This window comes from Lepeophtheirus salmonis, chromosome 7 (assembly GCF_016086655.4).
Source record: "Lepeophtheirus salmonis chromosome 7, UVic_Lsal_1.4, whole genome shotgun sequence".
NCBI lineage: Eukaryota > Metazoa > Arthropoda > Copepoda > Siphonostomatoida > Caligidae > Lepeophtheirus > Lepeophtheirus salmonis.
Window position 1 is genome coordinate 32,179,141 of NC_052137.2, and position 24,843 is coordinate 32,203,983.

Here is a 24,843-nt window from a genome sequence, read left to right on the forward strand (position 1 = left end):
TCCATACGTGTAAAAAAACTGTCGGTGGTTGAGTTTCTTCCAGACCCTTTATAAATTTTATAGATAAAAAACTGTTTTCTCACCAACATTCACTTGTTGGGGGCATTCTACTGGTTTTCCAGTATAAAGTTTAGAATGTAGAGGATCCATCACAAGCCAGAAAATCTTAATACCATACTTAGCCAATTTAGATTGTATAATTTGCGCAAATTTTGAATGCCCTCGAAAGGGAAATAATTGTTTATCAATGGTCATATATTCATAAGGTCATACATAGGCTGTATACACATTTTTATTTAGTATAAGTCAAACATCTCGTATTGGTGCATCTCTATCACTATGAGCACGCTATGCACGGGTATTTTAGTTGCCAAAATTAATAAATCTGAGCATATTCTTGAAGCATGCACAAGACATAGTTACACGTAACAGGTGGATCATCTATTTTCCGCTTATCTTCAAGATTCTCTTTATTATTTTAATCTAGAACATCAGTAATAAGAATACCACAAAATGAGCTGTTATCTTATTAGGAGGCATAAAGAAAAGAAGAACGATGGTCGTACATGACAAAAATTAGCAAAAACTAGTACTTTTTTTTATAAAAAAATATTGAAAAAAAACCCAGCTATTTCAACAAAAATAAGTGTGGGTAACATTGCACCAATGCCGTTTGTTAAAGATGTAAAATTATGCAGTCTGACTGAGGTTAAAGACATTGGAAAAAAACAAAACTTATTCATCCTTGTTTTAGTTTGTCGTTTGGTTGCAATTTATAACATTGTAATTATTAATAACCTTTATCAAAGTTTTTATAAATTTCTACTGAATGTTTTGGGTCCCCACTTTGTAGTTTGAAAAATGAATGAGTTCATTAAATTTGATTAAAGACAACCTAAAAACATAGTCAGTTAATTTTTTCCCCTTATATTTTAAGATACATTGTGTATTTTTTGTTATTGTTTTAAACGTATAGTTTTTCTTCTTAAGAACTTTCTCTTTTTTCATTCCTTTAGGCGTTTTAATTAAAGAGATAGATTAAACTTTTTTTCCCTTTACTTTTTTAGTTCTCATCTGAATAAATTTGTAAGAAGTTAGTTTCATACTTTGTTCAATTATATTGTTGTTATTTTTACTTCAACATTTTGCCCTGAGGAAACAAAATAATGAACTTGTTCCCCTGATGTTCCATCATTGTTCAATTTCTCATTCCTTCTTAGTTAAACAATGTATAAAGTCAATGTGGATCGAAAATCGAAAAATCAATACATTGGGGCAAATATCCAATGACTGCATAAAATTCTTTTGAATTTCGAGATGTTCTCCGATATTTTATATGATGTAATCAGAAAAAAAGAAGGCAATTTGGAAAACAATATTTGTTAAATTTTCGTAGAAACTTGTGTTTAATACACACAAGTTTCATTCATAGACGTGTATAAAAATATTCCCTATGAAGGAAAAGGGGCCCTAATTTGGACCAATGGGACTGCAAATGGAAATAAATATAAGCAGAACCGTAGCCCCCACTATAAGTACTATCCCTAACAGCTACTTTGTGTGGGTGAGTAGATCCAGACTCAAGATGGAGCCCCTTCTGAGAATGAGTGAAACTCTATTTGAACAATTGAAGAAACATATGGGAAATTGGGAAATATTTTATTCACCCCATGTTTTGTAGAAAGTTTTCTAAATTTGTAACACATTTGGTAATAAATTATCATAAAAAAGGCTCTACGCATAGTTTTTAAAATTGTTTTTTTCTGCTATGTGTCGACTCTGCAGCAGAGATGGAAAAGGAGAAGAAAATGAATGAAACTTATTTTTCCTCCGTTAGATGCCACTAAGATATTTTAAATTAATCTTTTATTTATTATAACCCAAATGAGAAAACTCATTGTTAACCTTTCAATATGTGTGCTTTTGATATATAAATATACACTACGCTAAGTATTGATATCAGTAGGTTGTCAGTTCTATTTAATCATGTCATATTTATTAAGACATGATTGCAAGAAATTATACAAAAATCAATATTTAATCTTCAATTTTCTCCCCTCTTTTAAAACCCATACTACCTTGACCAAATGTCCTTTTTTTGAAAAACAAATATCCAAGCACAATAACAGAGTTTAAGATTAAATTTTTATAACCAAATTGGGAAGAAGACTAGAAAGATCTTTGCTAAAATTTGAATATTGTCATTGCAGAAATGTAATCTGATAATTGTACATTGTCAAAAAATTAAAATGGCCATTTTTTTCTTAGGCCTTCTATTATATGGTCACTGAAATAACCTTTTCAAAATAGAGTTGCATAAAGAAAAAAAATCTAATATCACTACCTTTTCCAATTTTGAACGTTATTTATTTATGTATTAATAGGTTTTTTTTTTGCAAATAAATTGCTTTTATGGTTCTATTATGTGTGTGGGAGAGGAGGGGGGGGGGATCGTTAATCGATATTTTAATGCATATTTATTCAAAGAATGTAGTTTTGCAATATTTTTTTTTTCCCCCAAAAAGTAGAACTTACCACAAAAAATAATATATAAGTACATACAAAACCATGAATGGAAAATTGCATTTATTCTTTTTCCATACGATTTCATCGTTTAAAAAAAAACATATAAAAAACTGCTTCACAATGTTTGTGTAGACTGTTTAATTAGTGCATATACATATTATTAAGCCTTTTCATGTTAAATATAAAATACATAGTTGGTGTTTCTATAAGATTATACATTTTTAGCAAAAATACTATACTTTTGGTTTCTCATGATGCCAATATTCTTAAACTGGTTCCCGTACAATGCTTTCACTAAAAATCCCTAAATTTTTATGGTCTCAAAATTAGCCAACAATACGTTTTGAACTTGTACATCTATCGATGACGTAAATAAACTACTTAGATGAAATATTTATTTGAATATATACGTATTTATTGTAACAATAGATGCAGTTGCATTTATCCAAGTTTTGTCAAAACAATCCATTTAAATCATGGAAAAATCAGAACTGTCATCCACTAAATTAAAAATCATCGCCCCCGCCATCACTTTTTTTTTTTTACAGGACGAAGTTTTTGGTACTATTGATATTCCTAATTACTAAGATATTATTGGTTCAAACAGTTTCCTTTTAGAAAAGAGTACAAATAAAAAAATTCTTATAAGGGATAAGCGTAAAGAATTCTTTTTCATTAAAAATATTATTTATCCCTACAGCAGATTAAATTCCCCTTTAGTGGTAGTCTGTTTCATTACTTAAATAAGTATCGTTATTTGAGAACCATTTTTGACTAAAAATGTTGCTATAGGATAACTAATAAGCTCTTGAGGAGGAGTCCACAGGATTTTTGATTGAAATAGACGGTTTATTGATTACTTTTTTGTTATATAAGACAATTTTACTCCTTAGTTTTTTATTATGGTATATAAGGACACCGTCGTGTAGGGCATATGTCATTAACAGACCAATTTTTATATGGTAAATTGGCTATGCATGCACCTACTGGTCCCAATATCAATTTGGTATAATAACACTTTAGAAAAGTAACTACAGTATTACCACTATTGGGTGGTCCATTGAAATCTAAACACATTCAATTCAGTAATTAATTAAGGTTGAGTGATTTGAATTAATTCATATTTCGAAATATTAAAGCATAGACAAATAATTACAAAACAAAAAAAAAAAACATGACCTCTCTAGCTTACGTACAAATCGATAAAATGACACATGAACGTGATCAGCGAATATCCATTCGCGCACCCCCAGCAGTTGGGCGGCTCAAGGATAATCTTTTACGGCGCCACCAAGGTAAAAAAAATTGGAGAAGAAGAAGGGCTCTGTCAAAAGGGCCCAACTGGACACTGAAGAGTGAAAGAAAACAGCCTTGGCCAATCAAACTCAAGTCCATGAGGGACCATAAAGGGTAACTCGGGGTTTTACTCAAGAATGCCTACAAATCTTTGGAAAAGTAGGTGGAAAGAGCCTTATCAGGGCGGAGATGCCCCTTTTTGACATCATCAATGAAATAAATCCGTATTTTCCACTGCAAGACTAATTTGAATGAGTCTTTTCAGTTCTTTTGAACTTTTTTGACTCTTTTGGCACCCTATAGCCTGATACTAATCCCGGTTGAGTATACTATTTGGGTGCGTCATCCAAACTCAGAGACCCTCAAAGCCACCCTAAGCCAGCATTGGGATGCTGTGACATTGGACTCCGTCTGCAGTGGTGCCAGGCTTTCTGCCTCCACCTGCAAGCCGTCTGGGACTAGATTAATGATTAAGAGAACTCAGACAAATATATATTTATAATGTTAAGTTTGTTGAAATTCTATTTTTAATTAATTAATTATATCTTGTTGAAGTTTAAAATTCAAAGTGTTCAGATTTTAATGAACAACTAAGTGTATTTAATAGTCGTTGAAATATGTTCATTGGTAAATAAAAAATCATTCGAGTTTAAAAGATCCAGGTTCAAAACACAAATACAGAGAGAGAAATGAATTTGTCCACAGATGAATACAATACATTGTAAATTTTCCAGTTCATGAGATAACTCCGTGGGATAATAATAAACAATGAAACAGCTGACAACAAAATAGTATTGAATAAATAATATACTCCTGTGTATCCTTCCGAATCGTGAACAAAGTTTCCCAAGCTCAAATTTATCAAGATTCTCAATAAGTACAAGTTGTAAGACAATGAGGCTCTGTTATATTTATTTTAATTTACAGAGTGTTCCATTCAAATCTGAAAATTTTGAATTTTAAACTTCAACAAGATATATTTTATTAATTAAGAATAATATTTCTACAAAATGAATGGCTTGGGGTGTTTCTTTAACTCTTCCAGGTACAGTTTGATTTTTTGACAGAGCACTTCCTTCTTTTCAACTTTTTGGACTTGTTGATGGTGTAAACGGTGATCCTGGAGACAGCCATCTGCTTGGAATGAGGAAATGGAAATTTGTCATTGCGTTAAAGTATCATCTCCTTAACTTGTACGTAAGCTAAAGAGCTCTGGTTTGTTTTGTTTTGTAACTAATTGTTTATACTTTAATATATCGAAATATGAAATTATTTCAATCTCTCAACCCTAACTAATTATTGAATTCGTATGTGTTCAGATTCAATAGAAAACAATGTATGTAAACTAATAAATATCAAAATGACCATTCTTGGCCTTCACCATGGCCAGCTGAAAGCCTATCAAGTGACCTTCACGTATTCCTCCCACATGTCAGCCCACTCCTTGGCATTCTTTAGCACATTCCCATTAATAGAGGGTTTTGCACATCATTCTTCTAGATTACATAGTCAAGAGGGTTTTATTCTGGTGAGGATAGAGGCCTCAATGACTGGGCCATAAATTAACCAAGTTGTATTTTCCCAGCTTTTAAGTTTTTCAGCCTTACTCAAAAGGAGCTATCTCTAGTCGTTGCCCTGCAACTTTTTAATCTTCGTAATAAGACCATTGGAGGAGGGGATGATAAAGGAAATTTTCGTCATCACTCATTCTTGAATCAAGAAGCGCCAACACGGGACTTCTCTGGCCTCCATCTCCATTGTACTTTGTCTCATGAAGAAATCTGGTTCTCATTAATTCTTAGGTTAGATTGCTACACTTTATGATATTCCAAGAAAAAATCAGTAAATTATTTGGTAAGTCAATGAAACCTTTTAAAAGTTTCATTCATGGTTCGTTTAGACGTGCTGTGTGTGTTTTTATACAAAAAAGTCATCAAATATCTTAATCTATTGTCCCTTCATCATCAAATCCAGCTAACAGCCATGTACTAGAATTTCTGTTTTTTTTTGTGATATAGTATCAAAATATCAATTTTAATACCTGATCTCCTACAAAAATATTGATATCGTCACAATTCTAGAAAAACATTGCATGACAGATTTGTGTATTAGTGGGAGCTCTTAACTTTGCACAGAGTAATTAGGCATTGACAAAAAGAGGGACAAATTCTGCTTAGAAAATCTAGTCAAATAAATGGACTTACCTTTTCCGTTTAAAAATGAAGTGCAATGGATGCTTGTTGCTTAATTATTAAATTTTTAGATGAAGCAGTCAATAAGTCTTTATAAGAGGGGGTTACTCAAAATCAAAATGAGGTCTCCACAGACAGATAGACAAACTTTTTTTCCCTACAAGATCTGGATTTGCACTTTGAAATCATGTGTAGTCCTAGATTAATCTTGAACACCAAAAATTTGTGTCCAACCTTACTAATTCTGTGATGGTCTCAAAGTACTTTTCGTTCTTAACCAAAAAAATGTTCTAGGATCGATTCCTCAAAATAAAAATAAAGTTGTTTTTAGAATAAATATTTGATAAAGAATATAATCAATTTTTTGTTGTGAATGACATTTTTTTTTACATTTTTTCCCCAGTTACCTCGTTTAAATTTTATTTCACTTCATTAAGATATTGACCAAAATGTTTTTACAGAAAAAATCACTCAATACCGAAACAGAGAAAAAATCGGTTTCCATCCATTTCTCAACACTCGTACTAACTAGGGTTTCTCTCTCACAATCCTGTTTTACCAGGATTTTATACCTACGGAAAATTCCCAGAAAATCCACCATTTCACAATATAAGTATCCTTTCGTGGGGTTTCAACGTCATTTACTTATTTTCGTATTTAAACTAAGAGACTGAGAGTGCTGCCATTTTGCGTAAAGTAATAATTATCCTTGAATGATAGTATTATATAATTAAATATATAGATATTTATTACAAAGATAGAGTTTGCAGTCAAAATTCTTCTCTTCATTTGTCATTTTTTTAAAGAACAATCTACATATCGCAGCTACACTTTGCGTATAATATATTTTTTTTTGGTATGATAATTATCTGTTGATCCTCATAAAATTGACTTATTCGTAAAAATATTCAAAGTACTTACCCTTCTCCCTTCCTTGACAACTGATGATTCCCATACCTAGAATAGTTTCGATTATGTAATGAAGAATTATTCATCCGCGTATTGTTTGGCACAAGATTTTGTTTTGAGGTTTGATAATGATGATGATACTGGCGATTCGAGGACATTTTCTGATATTGACGTTGTTGATGAAGATAGTCTTGCATGTCTGATGAATTGAGGAGCTCTGCAACCTGATGTTCATCCAAATATTCATTGTCTGGCGTCATAAATGTATAGCGGGGATTTTTCATTACCTCGGATCTATATATCATATTATATAAAAAGAAATATTTAAACAATTTAGTCACATACAAAAATGTCTTTTAAGACAAAATAAATACATTTTATTATGTGTATAGATATAAGATTTCAAAGAAATGGGATATTATGTATAAGGTTTTAACTGAGATGGGGAAGAATGCATTAAAAGGGTAAAAAGCTGTTTCAAATATAGTTTTGATTGGTATTTGACATAAATTATTGCTTATAAACTGACTTTTCTACCCTCCTGTTACTATTAAACATACAACAGTTTTTTGAAATGTTTTTTTTTATATAACATTTCAAATTAATGTAAGGATCTATTATACTGAAAACAAATAATTTAATAATAAACAAACAAAACTGGTTCCTATCCTCAAATATAGTAACTAAATTATGGCCAATATACAATTAAAATTTCTTCCCAAAGAGTTGAATTGATTCGGATGGATACATCCATGTTCTCCAGACGTTGTAAATTCCTGGATAGATGATAATTACACAAATGGGAACTATATTTTGTGGCCAAAGGGAGTAGTTCTATGCCATACCAGCAAACAAATCACAAAAATAGTATTCGGACAACTTTGGGAGATTTTGTCAAAGATAAATAGCTGCCCAAATATTTAAGTTTATAATAATACATATATATATATATATTAAATATTGGCGTCATATTTATGTTATTATAATGCTCACCCCAAACAAAAGGGGTTAAACATTAAGAAGAAGTGACATTGATCATTGAGTACACATCTCCAGTATTTAGTGGTGGTTTGTACAAGTTCACCGATGAACAATTTCATTGAGGAGGAGGCAATAAGTAAGCTTTATGATCTCTACCGTACAAATTTACAAAACTAAGAATAATTAATAATTATTAAAATAAATCTAAATCATTTTTTTTTCTGGGAATTTCGAAAATAAAAGTAAATATCTCTCTGCAACTGTACGGCTTATTTTTTTAAGATCATAGTTGCTTTCTCTTTTTTAATTGAAAACAAATTTGTGTGTATTTATAACGGTTCAAGGATGTTTTGCCAAAGAGATTTTCATACTGCCAATATTCGCTATGCAGAAGTTTTGCCCTGGGTACTTTCACCTACATTTGTATATGTATTAAGGAAAAAAATTTAAGGTTTATAATGGGTCTCTTTCCAATTGAGGCATTTGTGATGCTAATTTTGCATTCATCTTAAAATATACCTTGCTAACCAAAGGAGAAAACTTCTTGCTATTTGACAGCCAGCTGTTGGATTAATATCATATATTAATTTTTGGATATATTATCAGCTTTTTACAATAATTGCAGTTATATGACGAAAATTTATAGTAGTATTACTATTTTCGCGTTACTTTCATCTAAATTGTTGGAGACATGCTACCACCTTATCCTAACATTGAAGAGACTAAATGAAGCTCTATAATCGGAATACTTAATGTTAGATTATTAGAAGGACATTTTAATTAATTCAGCAAAGTTTTTCTTGTAAAAAATTAAATTACAAAGGACTTCAATGGAATGAAGACCCATTTCTAGACCGAAAAAAATAAATGCAAGGATACATTTACACTATCATACACGTATACTGGGTGGTCCATTGAAATCTGGAAACTTATTTGTTCAATTTTTAATGGGGGTTGATAGTTTGAAATTAATTGATATTTCGATAAATTAAAGCATACACAATTAGTTAACAAGCAAAGAAACTGGAGCTCTCTAGATTGCGTAGAAGTCGAGAGAATAACACTTGAAAGTGATCGATAAATTTCCATTCACACAATCCAAGCAGTTGGGTGTCTCCAGGACATCCTTCTACACCGTCATCAGGTCCCAAACGTTCTAGAGGAAGAAGGACTCTGTTAAAAGGCCTAACTGGACCTGCAGGAGTTAAATAAACAGTCCAACCCAATCCTTTCAAGTCTATAAGGGCCCTTTTGAAACTGTAGAATGTTCAAATACCACGAATCAAATGTTTCATCCATCCCATTTTCTCATCATTATCGGTTTTTGAGAAGCCATAGAAAATATCCAGATCTCTTATTTTTTCAGTTTCCTTGTGATTCCCTTCAAAGGCTGTAAAATGCGTATTAGAGATAGAATAGATATGCAGTTTCCAAAGTTTCTTTTGCAAACCACTATTCTCTGGGTAAGGAAATCTTCTTATATAGGACTCCTGCAGTAATTATTATTTCTTCTTATCGTCACACTATATATGGAACATGTACATAGCTTCACATGCAGTGACAAGTCTCTTTGACAGATCCAGAAAATGTTCGATCCCATCAATTTCGTCCATAGAGTCCAATCAATTTCTTATAACTATTCTTGTATTCAGACAGCCATGTAAAAACCTTTTTTAAATATCTCTACAACTTAGGATAATAATTAAAGAAAATAGATTTTTTATTAATCGTTGAGATGCAATTGCGAATCTGCTGCACCTTCCAATCACCAAATTCGGTTTGTGGGCATTATATGGCGAGTACCTTGACCTTGGAACATCTCTTTGATCCTTCCTTGTTGACCATTGATATTAGATAATATGCTATTAGCTGTATCATAGTCCTGACTCCTAATATCATCAATTTTCAGACCCAGTGAAATTAACTTTAATATATCTCATCCTGATATTCTCTCCGGTTATTCTCTCCACATATGATTAATCTAGGAATTTTTCATCAACTTTTATTTCATTATATCCCTAACAATATTGTGAGTCAAAAGATGTTCATAGCTCAAGTAGAAAATTGTATTCCTATTAATAATCAATGTGATCGTTTGATTTTTCTATTGATGTGTATGTTGTCTCTCTCCTTAAACTATCTTTAGAGATCACGATCTACGGTAGTAGATTTTATATTTACTTTATCTCTTTCAAGGGTGAAGATTCAAAATAATATACTATATAAATGAATGGCCTACCGTTGTATATGATTAATTCCATGTAAAGTGGTCATACTTTGTACAATTTACAGCATGAGAAAATTTTCTTTCAAAACAAAAATTTTTTTTACTTAAATTAGTATATCCTAATTCTACTCAAAATTCATTAAGTGAGTTGCTTTGCTTATTTTTGACTTGAATCTTCCTATTTTTTGGAAGGAGTTTCAGCTTCCCCAGTCTCTCTCTGCGCACGTCCCGCTCTATCCAACACATAGTAGTCCAAGGGGTTCAGATCCGGTGAACTAAAAGGCCCCTTTTCCTTTGTCCAGAACAAAAAAAGTCTTAAGAATGTTGGATTTTTGGGAATAAAACCGGTTTCATTTACCCGATTTAAACAAGTTGCACCAATTTAAAATTTTAACGTGAAACTAGATCTTTTACAATTTGATAAAACTATCAAACATAATTATTTATGAAGTTTATTATATATTTTGGCGTACTGCACGGGACTCGTATCTGTGTACATCTCAAGGATTTTGTAGTTTTTCTAATACAGTTTTGTCAGATAAATCTGAGAAGCACACTTTTATAAACATAGAAATCAGGGTTACGCAGATATTGATATCAAAACCTTTTCCGGATCTAAAATCCTCACCCTGTATATGTATAATATATAACTGCTTAGAAATGTCGTGATGAAGAAAGGTATATCCATATTTCTATATTTTTATATCTGTACACATATGGGGAAAAATAAGTTTAAGCTCGGTGTATTATGAAATGGGTTTTTTCTTCAATAAAATAAACCAACAGTCTTTGCTATAGTTGTGTGTCGTTTGATTAATTAATTAATGAACATTCTCTCTAAGCATGGTATATAACGCTGTTTTTATATTTTATTAATGATGCCAAAAATACTTTAGAGGAGAAGAAAGTTTGTTATACCTACCAACCTATGGGATAGAAAAACGTCTTAAGGGCATTTTCAATCGAAATTTTTTGTAAAGCTTAGTAAGTTTGTATATAAAGTTTTCGTCACATCACTAAAAACTTTGATTCTCGGCTTTCATCTATATAGAATGAACCAAACAATATAGAAGAGACACGAAACCTCATATTGCGTTTTAGTACGCACTGACATGAATATGTCAGATATCCTGAATAAAATAAAGGTCAATAAAGGCAATGTCTGTCGACTCATAAATATTTCGCCGTTGGGAACAACCTTAAGGAAACCTTAATTATGATAGACCAACATGTTTAAGGCCAAGCAGGTAATGTTGGCTTTTCATACGATCCTGACTATAAATCCTTCTAAGTATGCCAAGAAAAAAAGATTGACCGGAACTCATTTGGTAAGGCTTTTAAAAAGGCTGGCAAAGTCATTCTAAAGAATTGAGGACCCTTTTCTTTCACCACAACAGCCAAAGCCAGGTAACTGGCGTTGTTAGCGACTTCTGAATGACTTAAAGCACAATGGAAATTGGATAATTGTTTTTATTATGAAAATAAATTCACTGTGAACTCTTTTTAAAACTAGAAAAATGATCTGTAGGTTAATTTCGGTAATCTTAACAGCAATGTTAGAACTCTCACTCTATTTGTGTGATTATAATAGAGTGTAGAGACTCAATAGGTGAATAAATATCGATCTTGCCAGTGTGGAATAGAATATTATTTAAAGTACTTTTTTTCTTTCGTCGTGGTTATCTTGCTTATTTTTTTATGTGATCTATATATCACATGAGAACCAAGGACTTTAGCTTTTAGTTAAGTGACTGAAACTTTTTAATTAAACTAATTAAACTTATCCAAAAATGCGAATTAAAGTTTTCTCAATACTTTTTTCTATCCCAGTACAACTTTAAGCCTAGCATAATTCAAGCTTATACTTTTGTAAACCCCTCTATATATTTGCCAAAAGATACATTACAATGAATGTTGAATTTGCATTCGTTTTGGAATTGAGGATAATCTTATTGACAAGCCTAAGTGTTGTAGACTTACGACGAAAATGAAGCCTAAGGGAGTAAGGAACGATTTAACATAAGAACTAGCGTTGAAGTTTGCCAAGTGCGTCATGAACAAATTGATGTACCTGTTCGTAGTTGGCAATGCCATGAAAAAGTATCCTAGTAAGTCACTCAAGATAATCTAGAGTCATCTTAAGTCAGCAGTAACATAATCACTGTTCCTAAGACCAAGAAGCCTACCCATGTGATGAGCCTAAACTTGACACTAAATTGTAATAAAAATATTTATCTTGCAAACGATTATTATAGTGTTAATACAAATTTCTATTAAAATAGTCAAAAATAACACGAATAATACATATATGGTCATCTAGATGTGTATTAACAACGGTTCTTGATAACCCCCATGAGCAAACACTATGACAGACAAAAACAGTTCAACAATTTCATCAACAATATTTTAGTCCTAATTTGGTTTACCTTTATCTTTGCTAATTTTTCTAGAAGGATGTGACCTAATTATTTTTAGTTGGATTGCCATTTCAGAAGTTAATTTTCTCGAAATTTATAGAATAGTAACACGTATTATTAGATGTCTATTTGATATAATCTTTCCTATAATTAGCAACATCCACAAATGTTTGATAAAATAAATTAATATTTTATCTGAAGAAGCTTTATTTTGAATTGAAGACAATATATAAATCCCTGAGATATCTAATATACATTCCATCCAGCTAGTCTTTCAACTAACTCAAACATAATTGTAAATGTGATTGCTTTCTTCAACAGCTCACAAGTACATATTTTCTATCAATTTTCGTGTTAGTTTAATAACTTTGTAATGTTTGATTTCAATAACTTCTTAAGTGCAATCGGACATTTTTATGGTATTCATAGCTATAATACAATTGATTTTCTTTAATAACTTTTGTTTACTTTGACTCAGTCCTTTTTTTTTTTTTTTTCAAGAGTAATTTAAAATTAGTTATTTATATACATACATATATGGCCATTGAATAACGTATTAAAGGCACAACTAGTTTGATATTCTATTTTCGAACACAAATATTTACATAATATTTATTCCATCTTATATCTATTAGACTCTGTTTACATTAAATAACCCATATGTGTCTTACATATTATGTATATAATCTCCGATGATCTAGGTCAACAGGTTGAGAAGTATAAGCTTTAATCCTCGAAGGAGATAAAAAAAAAAAAAACACCTTCACCTTAAGAACTATGAAGGGCCCTCTTAATTTTCCAAATACTTTTTACAATAAAAACTTTGACGGCTCCAATCTACATTGTGGGAGGTAAAATTGTGGATTTTTGATAACAAACAAATATGATAAACTTTTTTGAGAATGAAAAGGGGTACAACATTCTTTATTGATATAACGTATTATTTAATAAAAAAAATTTCTTTGGCTGCTACAATGACCTCCAACATAAGCTTAAAGACCACTGCTGCTCCATAGAGGCTTTGACGTTGCCCAAATTTTGATGAGGGATATTATAGGCTCTTTTTTGACAAAGTCCACTACAGCATAGTCGAAAGAGAGAACAATTTTGAGAGGAGATTTGCCAAACCGACCCATATTGCTTTAACCAAGACAACAATTTATGCCCTCTCTTGACTCAGTTGGCCTTGGTTGCTATTTAAAGCAGTTGATGATGTCGTCGTATATTAGAGGCCTTCTCTAAATTCTTCACATAGCTTTCACAGTCCAATCACTGAAATTGAGAGTCTTGGCTGAACTTCTGATAATTGGGGTCTCCACATCCAGCATGATCCCGATTTTCCAGCGTCTACCGCTGTCAGGGTATATCATAAGCGTCAGAACTCTATCCACTATGCTTTTAATCTTGTAAAAAAGACTTCAAGGGCACTCTCGAATATTATTTTTCTAAATTGAATTAAAATATGCAATCGCATATAATAAATATAATTTTTCGCCTGAATGTTCAAAATGGTCTTTTGATAATATAAACATTATGCAAATTGTCCTTTGGCAAAATTTATGTTTTTCAAATTGTCCTTTGAGAGAAAAATCCCCAAATTATCCTAAAATTGATCCCATAATAATTATATTGGTTTGTGACATTGATTGTAACTTAGCTTAATATGATTTAACTGAGAGCAAACTTCTTAGAACGCTTTAATCAGGTGACAACTAAAATAGGCATGACTATATTTCAATATATTAAAAAAATGAAGGTTGCTATTATATTTTACATTCATTTTTTTGATCATCTAGTAACTATGTAATAATAATAACCCTTTCCATTGTAATGATATATAATTTAATTAAAACAATGCCTTCATAGATTTGTTTTGCAAAAAGAAAAGTTACACAATTTTTATTTGCACAATATATATAAATTTATGTTATAATGTTTGTTTTCTGGGATTCAGTTTTTCAGAACTTCTAGGAATTTACAGTTACGGGAATCCAACATTTAAATTTATTATATAAATAACTTTATTTATTTATATATTATTAATTAAATTACACATTAAATAAGTGTTCAATAATTAATAATTCGGTGTTTTACTTTGCAAATAAAGCCGTATTTACCTACGTAATATATTATTCCCAACGAAGTGAGTTCTATCGGATCTAACAAAAAATAAGCCACACCTTATTAGTTATATTCTTATGTCGACACAATCACAGCTTTATTAAAATTTTACATGAACATATTATATACAAATTCAGTCAATTTGATCGTGTCGTATTTGAACTTTAAATCGAATTTTGATATAATCAATTTCGGTTGCCGAGTCTTGTCCTCAACAAAAGCTAATCCTTTTGTTATTTTTATTATTCTGACAACGGGATTGCTTATACACTCTTTGTTACAAATAGTTTTGACGTCATGACATCTCCGTATCTTTTATGATCAGTGTTACCAAATGAATAAATTTTACCAGGTTCAGTACTTATACCAACAGATACGTTTATCACACTGTCGCAATATTGAGCAAAATTATTCCAGCTTGCTTTTATGTTATAGCTTCACAAATACTGTGACAACTGTATTAGAAGACGTACAAAACAAAATCCAAAGCCATCTTGGGCACTTTTCTGCAGATATGGCCTCTACGACTGTCTGTAACTCTTTCCCTTCCGTGGATACACTCCACAAATGTATATTTTGTCTTTCAGGAAGGAAGCCGTTAGAGTGTGCTCCTCCTATTTTGCAGAATACCTTGTGACGAGACTCCTGCTGTTTTCTCGAGTCTTCTGCATTCCCTAAAGTCGTGTTCTAATGTCTGTGTACATTACAATGCCTTCAGAGCCTCGTGGAATACCCTTTGTGTGAAGTAGAGACCCAATACCATTTTGCATTTCATATCTATTATTTACTAACGGGATTCCTATTATTTTTCAGTATCTGGAAATGATAAAAAATATTTCCCGGGATTTCGTTCAACGAAAACTTCCCGGAAAATATGAAATCCTACTCCATATTTATGTATTTATCAAGGAAAGTATAATATCACCTAACAACAACAATGAATGTTGCTATGATATTAATTACATTTTATATTAATGATAAAATATTTATCATTTATTTGTAAGTAGGAGCTCAATTATTATTACTAAGAGATGGTACTTCTAAGACACGCCAAAAGTATTACAACATATTTTCATTTTCTTGTTAGTAGATTAAATTTTTTACAGATAGTTCCAATTATTTGTATTTTCTATAAGTTAGATTAGAGGCAATCTATTAAATGCAAGCTTATCAACAGGAAATTAAAGTGTTCTCAATATTTTTATATAATAGTAAAAAATTCAACAGTGAACAAGGAAATACAGAATAAACTTTACTTTTCAAATTAAACGTTTTGAAAGATCGAAAATCAGGAAAAATCTACATCTCCATAGATTCAGAATGAAAAACATAAAAAAGTTGCTCCTTAAGTACATACGTAGCTTAGCTTGAAAATATTGTTTCATTTTGAAAACGTCCCTTTCCTACATAATTCTATCGACCAAAATCTATTCTTCTCGGAGGTCTGCTGTACTTTTGAGTTCGAGCTAATGCAACTCTACCATAACCCTCTTTATAATTTAGTAGGTCCCATAAAACACCATTATACCAATTGGTTACTCAGTTTACAATTTGGAAACGCTTTAGGTTTGAAATTACGGTCTAGACAGAAATATCTGTCAAAATCGGGTTATAGAGTTGTGACCCAAAACTTTCAGTAGCATTTATTTACAATTGTATCCCTATCATTTTAATTTACAATGTTTCATGACACAACCAAGGAACAGTTGAAACAAAAAAGTTTATTTTTTATCTATTGTTCCTCGTCTAAAAAATGTTGGAGAAGTAGCAAAGAGGGCAAACTGTGTGCGACCTTGTCCGTACCAGTGGCACTGCGTAGAAAGCTGCAGATACAGTTAAAAACTTCATCCAGACTGCCTACAATATTAAAAATTATATTTCAGCCCCATACAGTCAATCAGAACCAAAATTTCTGCAGTAAAAATATGGCTAACTTCTGGCCTACTTCGATGTGTCCCTACTTTAGTGCTGACCTCAACCCCTGACTCTACAGTTTGGAGCTTCTTGGGAAATAATATCAGTTGCACCTCTCATTGCAATTTGGATTAGCTAAGAGCAGACATCATGACAGCATGATACTCCGTGAATTTTTATTGTCTAGATCTACTCATCTCTTGGCTGCACTGTGAAGGCTTTTATTGCTTTTAAAGGAAGACAAATGGAATTAAAAAAAAAAACTATTTATGGTATTTTAACATCTCACAAATTAGGGTTGAGCTGTTTTTTTGTCTTGATTCCATAAAAGTCACGATTTTGTAACTAATTAGGTGGTGGTCCATTAAAATCTGAGCACTGGATTTTAAAATTCCACAAGATATAATTTATTAATTAACAATGAATTTCAACAATATTGATTGTATAAATGAATGTGTGTCAGAGGTCTCTTAATCATTCATGTAGCCTTACGTAGCAGTAATGATGACTTCCAGGCGCAGTAGATGCCCTGCTGCAGATGTAGTCCGCTATCATGGCGCCCAAGTGCTGGATGATAATTAATTTGAGTGCTTCGGTGTTTGTATCACGGACACTACAAGACTTCACCTTGACATGTATTCAAAAGGTCTAATTTCTGGTATCAAAAGTGGCCTTTCCACCCTCACAAGACTCTTGCCTCCCACTTTTTTGATAGCACTTTAGACCGTATGATGTGAAACCTCAAGATATCTTGCATGGACCCTCATGGGTTGAGGAGATTGGCTTAGGCTGTTTTCTTTAACTCCTCTGGGCACAGTTTGGCCTTTTTGAGAGATCCCTTATTCCTCTCAAACGTTTCATACTTGTGTTTGGGCATAGACGGTGTTGCTTGTGACCCCCAATTGCTTGGAGTGGGCAATTAGAAATTCGTCGATCACGTTCACGTTATTTTCTCGACTTGTACGTAAGCTAAAGAGCTCAGATTTGTTTTGGTTTGCAACTAATTGTGTATGCTTAAAAATATCGAAATATGAATTAAGTTCAATCACACGATCCTCTTTAATTATTGAATTAGAATGTGTTTAGATTTAAATGGAGCACTCGTGCTTTTGCAAATTTTGGTTTCCAACTCTGTAAAAAAAATTACTTAAGACCGAATTGAAAAAAATTTCGGCTCAACACTAATAATACATATATTCTTTTTTATATGGAGTAGTTGTGGGTATAATGATAATAAAATAAAAAAACGGAAAAGGGAGTTTCATTGATAGCGAAATACGGAAATGATAATCTATATATTATACATACAATAAATTGGTAAAAAAAAGTTAATAGGTTAATTTTTTATTATATTCAGAATGAAAGGATGTGTAGTAGTGCGGCTCATTTCACTGTAAGTTGTATTTCAGCCAGATTTTATAAATATAAATGTATAATGTTTGTTGGAGTGATCAATTTTGGAAGCACAATAGTGACTAACTTGACATTTTTTCATACCAAGCAAGAAACATTTTAAAACACATTTTAAACCACAGAACATTAGCTACCAATTTTTTGGTGTGTGACCCGTACTCAGGAAGATTTTATGCCCTAAGCCTAGAATCTCGCTGCGAGTCTATCAAAAAGCAGCAATTGCTTGATATATTTTTAAAAGTTCATAACAGTAGTTACTTTTATAATTCCAGTTGATCATAATTTTATAATTCCAATTAATTATAACTTTTGGTACGTAACTATTAACATGTAAATATATTCTGTAATTTAATGTACTTGCTTCAAGGCATGTTAATTAATTAAATTTGTATTAAAGGAATTTATTTAATTTTCATGACTAGATAAAATGAATTATATATAAAAAAGTAAAATATATCATTGAAAAGCTATTAAAGGTATTTTTGATTTGTGTTATGGAAAAAATAAATTAAACATGACCGTATTATTTGAATTTAAATATTGTAAGGTCTTTGATTTCTTTTAAATTCAATTAAAAACTTTCTAGTCACAACATACATTTTTTTTAAAAGAATGTACTGTCAATACATACCTATGTTTATCCAGGTCATAATGTGGTCTTCTCATGACGAGAAGTCGTGGTAGTATATGAATAAAGACTCTGCGTATCCATGGTGCCATGGTATGCGTTTGAGGTGTTCGAAAATGGACGTTAAGGACTACCACTGTTACGCATATACTGTGAAAAAATAGATAAAAATGCAAGCTTTATGTTAATTTATTGATAAGAGACTTTGTGAAAATATAAAAATATTCTCTGCAAAAGAAGATAAGAGATATTTGTATTAATTTTTTGAAAAAAAAAAAAAAAAAAAAAAGTAGCAGAACAAGAGCTTATTCCCAAAAAAATATTGTATATTTTATGATAATCCATAATTTATACATAAACCGTGTTGTAGAAAAGTTTTAAGAGTAAAATGAAACAATAATGTATATTTTTGGTACATATTCAATATCCTAAAAAGTTTATGAATATAATTGATATTAAGTATAATTAATATTGAATATGGCACACATAGCCAGTGCTAACTGCATCCAGGTGGCAGCGTCGGAAATTACTGCAAGTCTCTAACATGGAAGCTTACTCCTCATTAAAAAAGTCATTTAAGGCCTCAACATTTGGGTGTTACATTCTTCAAGTTAAACACTCTAAAATCCACAAGTTACTATAATCCTACAAATCCTTATTTCGTGATTTTAGAGGCCTAGAGTTCTTGCGTGAGACTTTGACTACAACTTCAGTAGTTTTTCTTTGAAAAAGCACTCTATAAGCTTCTCCGTGATCATCATCCTTATCAAGATGCTACTTAACAGGTTAGATAATTGCCTTTGCACAATTGTAAAAACATAATATTTTTTGTTGAAATCGTTACCAAAATTTTTGAAAGCGTTCAAAAAATGTCTATATTAATCGATTTTGAAACAAAAAAAAAAAAATTATCAGACCGTTTTTGATCAAATCGATGTTTTTTGTTGAATTTACTATTTTTATTGTATATAAAAAAAGGCGTTTGAGCTGTAATAAGTCCTCAAGAATTCCAATTCTAGACAAATTTGTATGATTTCAAAAGTGTAGTTCTGCATTATTACTAATAAATATTAAAGTTTCAATAATTCAAAATGTAAATTTCATTAAGGTTGTTGAATGTAATTTTTTTAGTTAAAATTAGTTACTTTTCTTGAAAAGTAATGTATTAATAAAGTACAAGGAACTCAATTTTACTTTTGAAAAAATAAATATTACTGAACTTGACCTAATCTGTCATTAATATATTTATGTTATCCCTGAAAAATGGCTTCTTCTTATTCAAAATAGGATAAGAATTATGTAGACGTTGTTTTTGTACTGCGTATAGCGCTCACTTTTTTGTAAGCTACACATATATATCAGCATATTTTTCGATTTAGTCAATACAATAAATATAATATATATAAAAGTTCGAATTTAAAATTTAATCTAATAGGGGTAAAAAATATTGATATTTTTAATCTCATTTTTATTAACTTTAAAAACTTTTTTTCACTTTTATGTCTATGACGTCACTATTGCTATAATTTTCCAACTGATGGGCAAGAAAAACAGATTTTGAGAAAATAAGCAACCCCTCATCTACTATGACGTCAATATTAAAGGCGTGGTGGAAGTCAAACATCAATGTACACGCGTTATGGTATAACCTTATATTTTATCAACCTTTGGGAGTATATGTAGTATAAAATATGGGATGCCCTAAACGCCTTGAAGATTTTATTCATTTTGAAACAACAGCAGTTATATGTAAAATTCAAGATCTAGGGAAAAATCCAAGAACTGTTAAGCCCCGGTACAACAAGTCTAAAAATGGTAAATATCGGCCCAAAATCCAATTTTTCAAATTCAAAACGTCAAAAATGGCTTGAAAAGTTTCAAACTTTTCCAAAGTGAGTTTTTTTTATTATCCTCTATAGAATTTTTTTTTGTACAGGGATAAACAATATTAACCCGCCAAAAGGACATTGAAATATACATAATTTATATTAAGTAGCTATTAATGTATTATATACACATAGTGTATACCTATTCATAAGTTTATTAAATTGTATATATAAATATTAAGTAGATACTTTCACATGATGTACAACCCTTATTTAACATATTTGTAGATACAAGTGTACATATTTACAGTAAATGTAATAACAACTCACTTCTATTTGAGATATGTGGCTCGTCTACACATAATCAAGCTAGAAGGATTTTTATAAAAATTGAGCGTAAATTGCTTTTGTATTCTTTCAAAAACTATCTTCGATTTCTATCAACAAACTAGTTTTTCTAACCACTTAAGTGTTCCGTAAATGTCAATATATGTAGTTTGATATGATAAATTTTATATGAAATGCCATCTTGAAAATAACTCAATTCAATCACATAGAGGTTCTAAACTATATTAACAGTTTATGGGTACCTTAGATCATCCAAGAAATTTGAAAAGGAAGTCTATAATTGACTAAATTATTTTTTTTAAATTTTGGGGTAAATATATAAATTCATGTGTGCACGTCTAAAACTGAATACTCTGAAACTTTTAAAAATAGTTTAATAATTATGTAATTATTAAAGGGGTGGACGAATTAATTTATTTAACATGAAAGATGAGAGTCTTGGACAAATGTCTTTTCAATATGGCCGCCCATGTTCTCCACTACCAACTCCAGCCTGGACCGGAACTTGCTGCATGACTTGGCGATGAAGCTCTGGTCGAAGTTGGATCAAGCATTCTTGAGCAAAGTCAAGCGGCAACAATCAGGTTAGTGAGGCGGCTTTCTTAAGCTTGTTGAGAAGAATCTTTGACCTTGCGAGGCGTTCTTCCTTGTCTACATGCTTAAGAGCTTGACGAGGGGTTCTCTTATAGACCTTAAGGACAAGATCTTTCATAACTAGCGGGTCCATGGTCCTTCTGCTGACGTGGAACTCCCGGAGAGGCCACTGACGGTGACCTTGCCTCTCTTGTCCTCGACAGTCTTTTTCACGACAGCAACCATTTCGTCCTACATTCGAGGCCTTGACTTAGATCTTGTGGTCGCCTCAGAAGTCCCTTTGGCTACCACGCTGTAAACGGTGGCTGCAGTTCAGAACCTTGGCAATTTTAGTGGGATTTTTCCCGCGCGGAAAGTTCAAAAATTACGACTCGACGTATCTCCATATAATCGGCTGTTGTTTCAGTGTTACTATTTAGATCTTGCTGGAGTTTTGTTTATAAGTAGTCAAGACTCTTGCCTCGAAGTATAAACAGGTTTCAACTCAATAAAATCACAAATATGTGCATGGCGTAAAATTTAAAGGAGTGTTCAGTTTTAGAAGCGAACACTTGTATATTAGGTACAAAATTAGTATCATATTACCTGCCGACATGTAAAAATAACAAAAAACCGTTGAAAATTATTGTTGGAACCTTAACAAGAAAAATAATGATATGGAGGAAATTAGCCTACTTTCCAAGGGCTTTTTTTTTAGATTTGCTAAGAATATCTATGAGATGAAGGACTTAAATACAAATTACTCGCAACAAATGGTCTAAAAGAACTGAAAATGACTACAATAGCATAAAATAAGCTTAAAAAGGTGGACCTTTTTTCATATTTGTTTTGAACAAAAAATTAAAAGAATGTAAAAATTAGTCCTGTAAAATTCATTAATCTAATTTTTAAGAAATTATTTTAATTCAATATCAAGCCTATCAGAGGCCTATTTTTTAATAAATGTATACATTCGACTATTTCAATCTAATAAATATGAGTATTTTTTGATAAAAATATGGCAAATAGTTGACAAATAGCCTTATGAAATTATGTTATGTCGTTTTTGTAATTTCTCAGTTATTCTATCGCATATTAAACGGGCATGCTTGAACCTTCAGTTACAGGAGGATTGTAGTATCATATGCAGAGTGAAAAATAATGCTATCCACTGGTATGCTAAAAACAAAAGAAATCGAAAATTAACGTGGTACCCCTGACAATTGAAAAATGTTGGGGAGAAAGATCAGCTTAGGTTTCATGACCTATACTGTGAACAGAAAGAAAGTAAATACAAATCCTTCTCTGGATCTACAAAAAACAATACCAAAAATTACTTTGGAGTCGATCCTAAACTTTAATCTCTGTCCAACTGGGATTTTTTATCATAACCATAATTATAACTTCCTCAATAATGTTGTATAGTTAAGAATGTTTATAATATTGATCCATTATGTAACTCAATATTTTTCAAGGTTGTTTAAATTTGATCATTTGTGTCCTAAGATGGTCAAACTCTCAATAAAGGTATGAGAAGAGTTGAAAATATGGACCCTTGATATTATAATATTTGAGTGCCATGTCCTCTAAATATTGAAATCATATTAGCTTCTGAATTACAAAATTATTATTGGCTAAAATCGGATTCAATATAGGACGTCAAAAAAAAAAAAAAATCAATCGTCATCAGTAAAACCCAAAAAAAAGGACAACTCAAATTGTTTTAATGTATAATTGTAATCAATATTACCGAAATTGAAAAAAATAAATGTAATGATGTCAAATTTAAAAATAAAAATCTATGTTAACTTTATAGAATATGTATAACATTATATTAATGTAAGATCACATTTATCAACATTTCCATTTGTATAAAATATAACGCGTATATTATAGGTAATTTAATTTTTTGAGGCGTATTTATTCTACAATGGATTGGACCTACAACTTTAATATGACATACTTTTCTTATGAAGAATTCTAACAGATTTTAAAATAATATTTTGCATGTCACAAGAAAAAATAAATATAATTAATATATTTTATTTTATAACATTAAAATAAATTAATTTTCAGCGTATAATTGTTTTATATAATTTTAAATCCTTTTTTTTTGATAAAAAAGGAGATAAAGTATAAATTTATGGCAAGATTTAAATATTTTTGTCATGTATCCATGGTGGTTTTGGGATGCAATCCCTATGAAATTTGGCATTTCAACAGCATAAAAAAGTGTATTGACGATAATAATTATTCAAGGAATATAATTGAATCAACTCCTGCTGTTTTTAATTTTATGTCAGATATGAAGAAGATGCATGTCTCCTGCAATGCTTCACTTCATATTGATAGCCGTCCAAATGTTGTAAAATTTATGAAACTGTTTACCGGCAATGCCATTCCTTTTCGCTACACCATCTCAAAGTCATTTGATTCCAAAAGCTAATTATTTTCGTCGAATATTACGAAAGAACCTGTAGGAAGTAATAATCTTCTTTGCCTTGGACGAAAATAAGATCAAAATAAAGTATTGATTGGTCCTCTGTATGGTCATTGTCCCTTATTTAATAATCGAAAATACCAATTAAAGTAAACATTTTGTTTCTTAATTCTGGTGATCGAAAACGATCGATTACTATGCCAAGCACTTCATTTCAGTCTCAATGGCATGCAGGAAAAAAGTGATACAATCAATAAATCAACAACAATAACGTTATCCATGCACTGCATATAAAACATTTTTTTATAGTGCCACTTGTAAGCTGCACAACTTAAATATGAACTGATGTCTGAGCCTCTAAAATTATCGTCAAGGTTATCATCAATAAAACCTACATAATACAATCAATATAAGAGAGTAAATATTAAGATATAAAATATACTCTTATCTACCTAAATTCATAATACTTCTCATTAGTTATTTTGCATCTTCATTATAGATGCTCTTCATACTCAATAAATAATAATTAATTACTCATTCTAAATAGTAAATACGTAATATAATAAAAGAAAATAGTAAAGATCCAATATTTAGAGCTGTATTTGAGTCCATATATTCAGTATTACTTAGGGTTGTTTTGGCCTGGATTTATTATGGCCTAGGCTTTTTGAGGTCCAACTACAAGTCCTCAAGCTCCGTGTTGATAGAAAAATTAGAAATGGCTGGATCTACCTGCAGTTTCGTCTAAGACAAGATATAATTTCCCAAGTTCTTCCATAATCTTTGACAACCATAATTTACTATTGGACTCCATTGACTTTGATTTGTCATGGGGTGGATGAAAAAGAATAATGATGACAGCTTTCGTAAATAAGCACATATATTAAGGCAGGGACCACTTTCTCTGATTCAGGTACATCTATTAAAAAACAATGTAGTTCCTCTCTATGTTCTTGATTATTTATTAGGTATAATTTCTGTTGATTCCCTTTTCTTTTCATAACTGTTTGCAGCTTATCTAATACAACTTAA

General features: G+C 31.1%; 1 protein-coding gene and 1 long non-coding RNA gene across 4 annotated transcripts in view; one reads left to right on the forward strand and one right to left on the reverse strand.

The window, feature by feature from the left end:
- The window catches only part of LOC121121574 (acetylcholine receptor subunit alpha-like), a 199,869-nt gene that overhangs the window by 15,452 nt on the left and 159,574 nt on the right, over nt 1–24,843 (reverse strand). For both annotated transcript variants that reach the window (XM_040716538.2, XM_071889852.1), the window contains exons 7-8: nt 18,628–18,774; nt 6,936–7,217 (exon numbers count right to left, since the gene is read on the reverse strand). In XM_040716538.2, coding sequence (XP_040572472.1) covers nt 6,936–7,217; nt 18,628–18,774 — 429 coding nt within the window. The remainder of the gene's footprint in view (nt 1–6,935; nt 7,218–18,627; nt 18,775–24,843) is intronic.
- On the forward strand, nt 17,935–23,257 carry LOC121121576 (uncharacterized). Of its 2 annotated transcripts, none has more exons than XR_011781055.1 (4): nt 17,935–17,976; nt 18,642–19,409; nt 20,171–20,516; nt 21,196–23,257. It is a non-coding gene; the product is annotated as an uncharacterized lncRNA (long non-coding RNA). The 2 variants fall into 2 exon arrangements; XR_011781056.1 differs by having other exon boundaries at nt 20,179–20,516.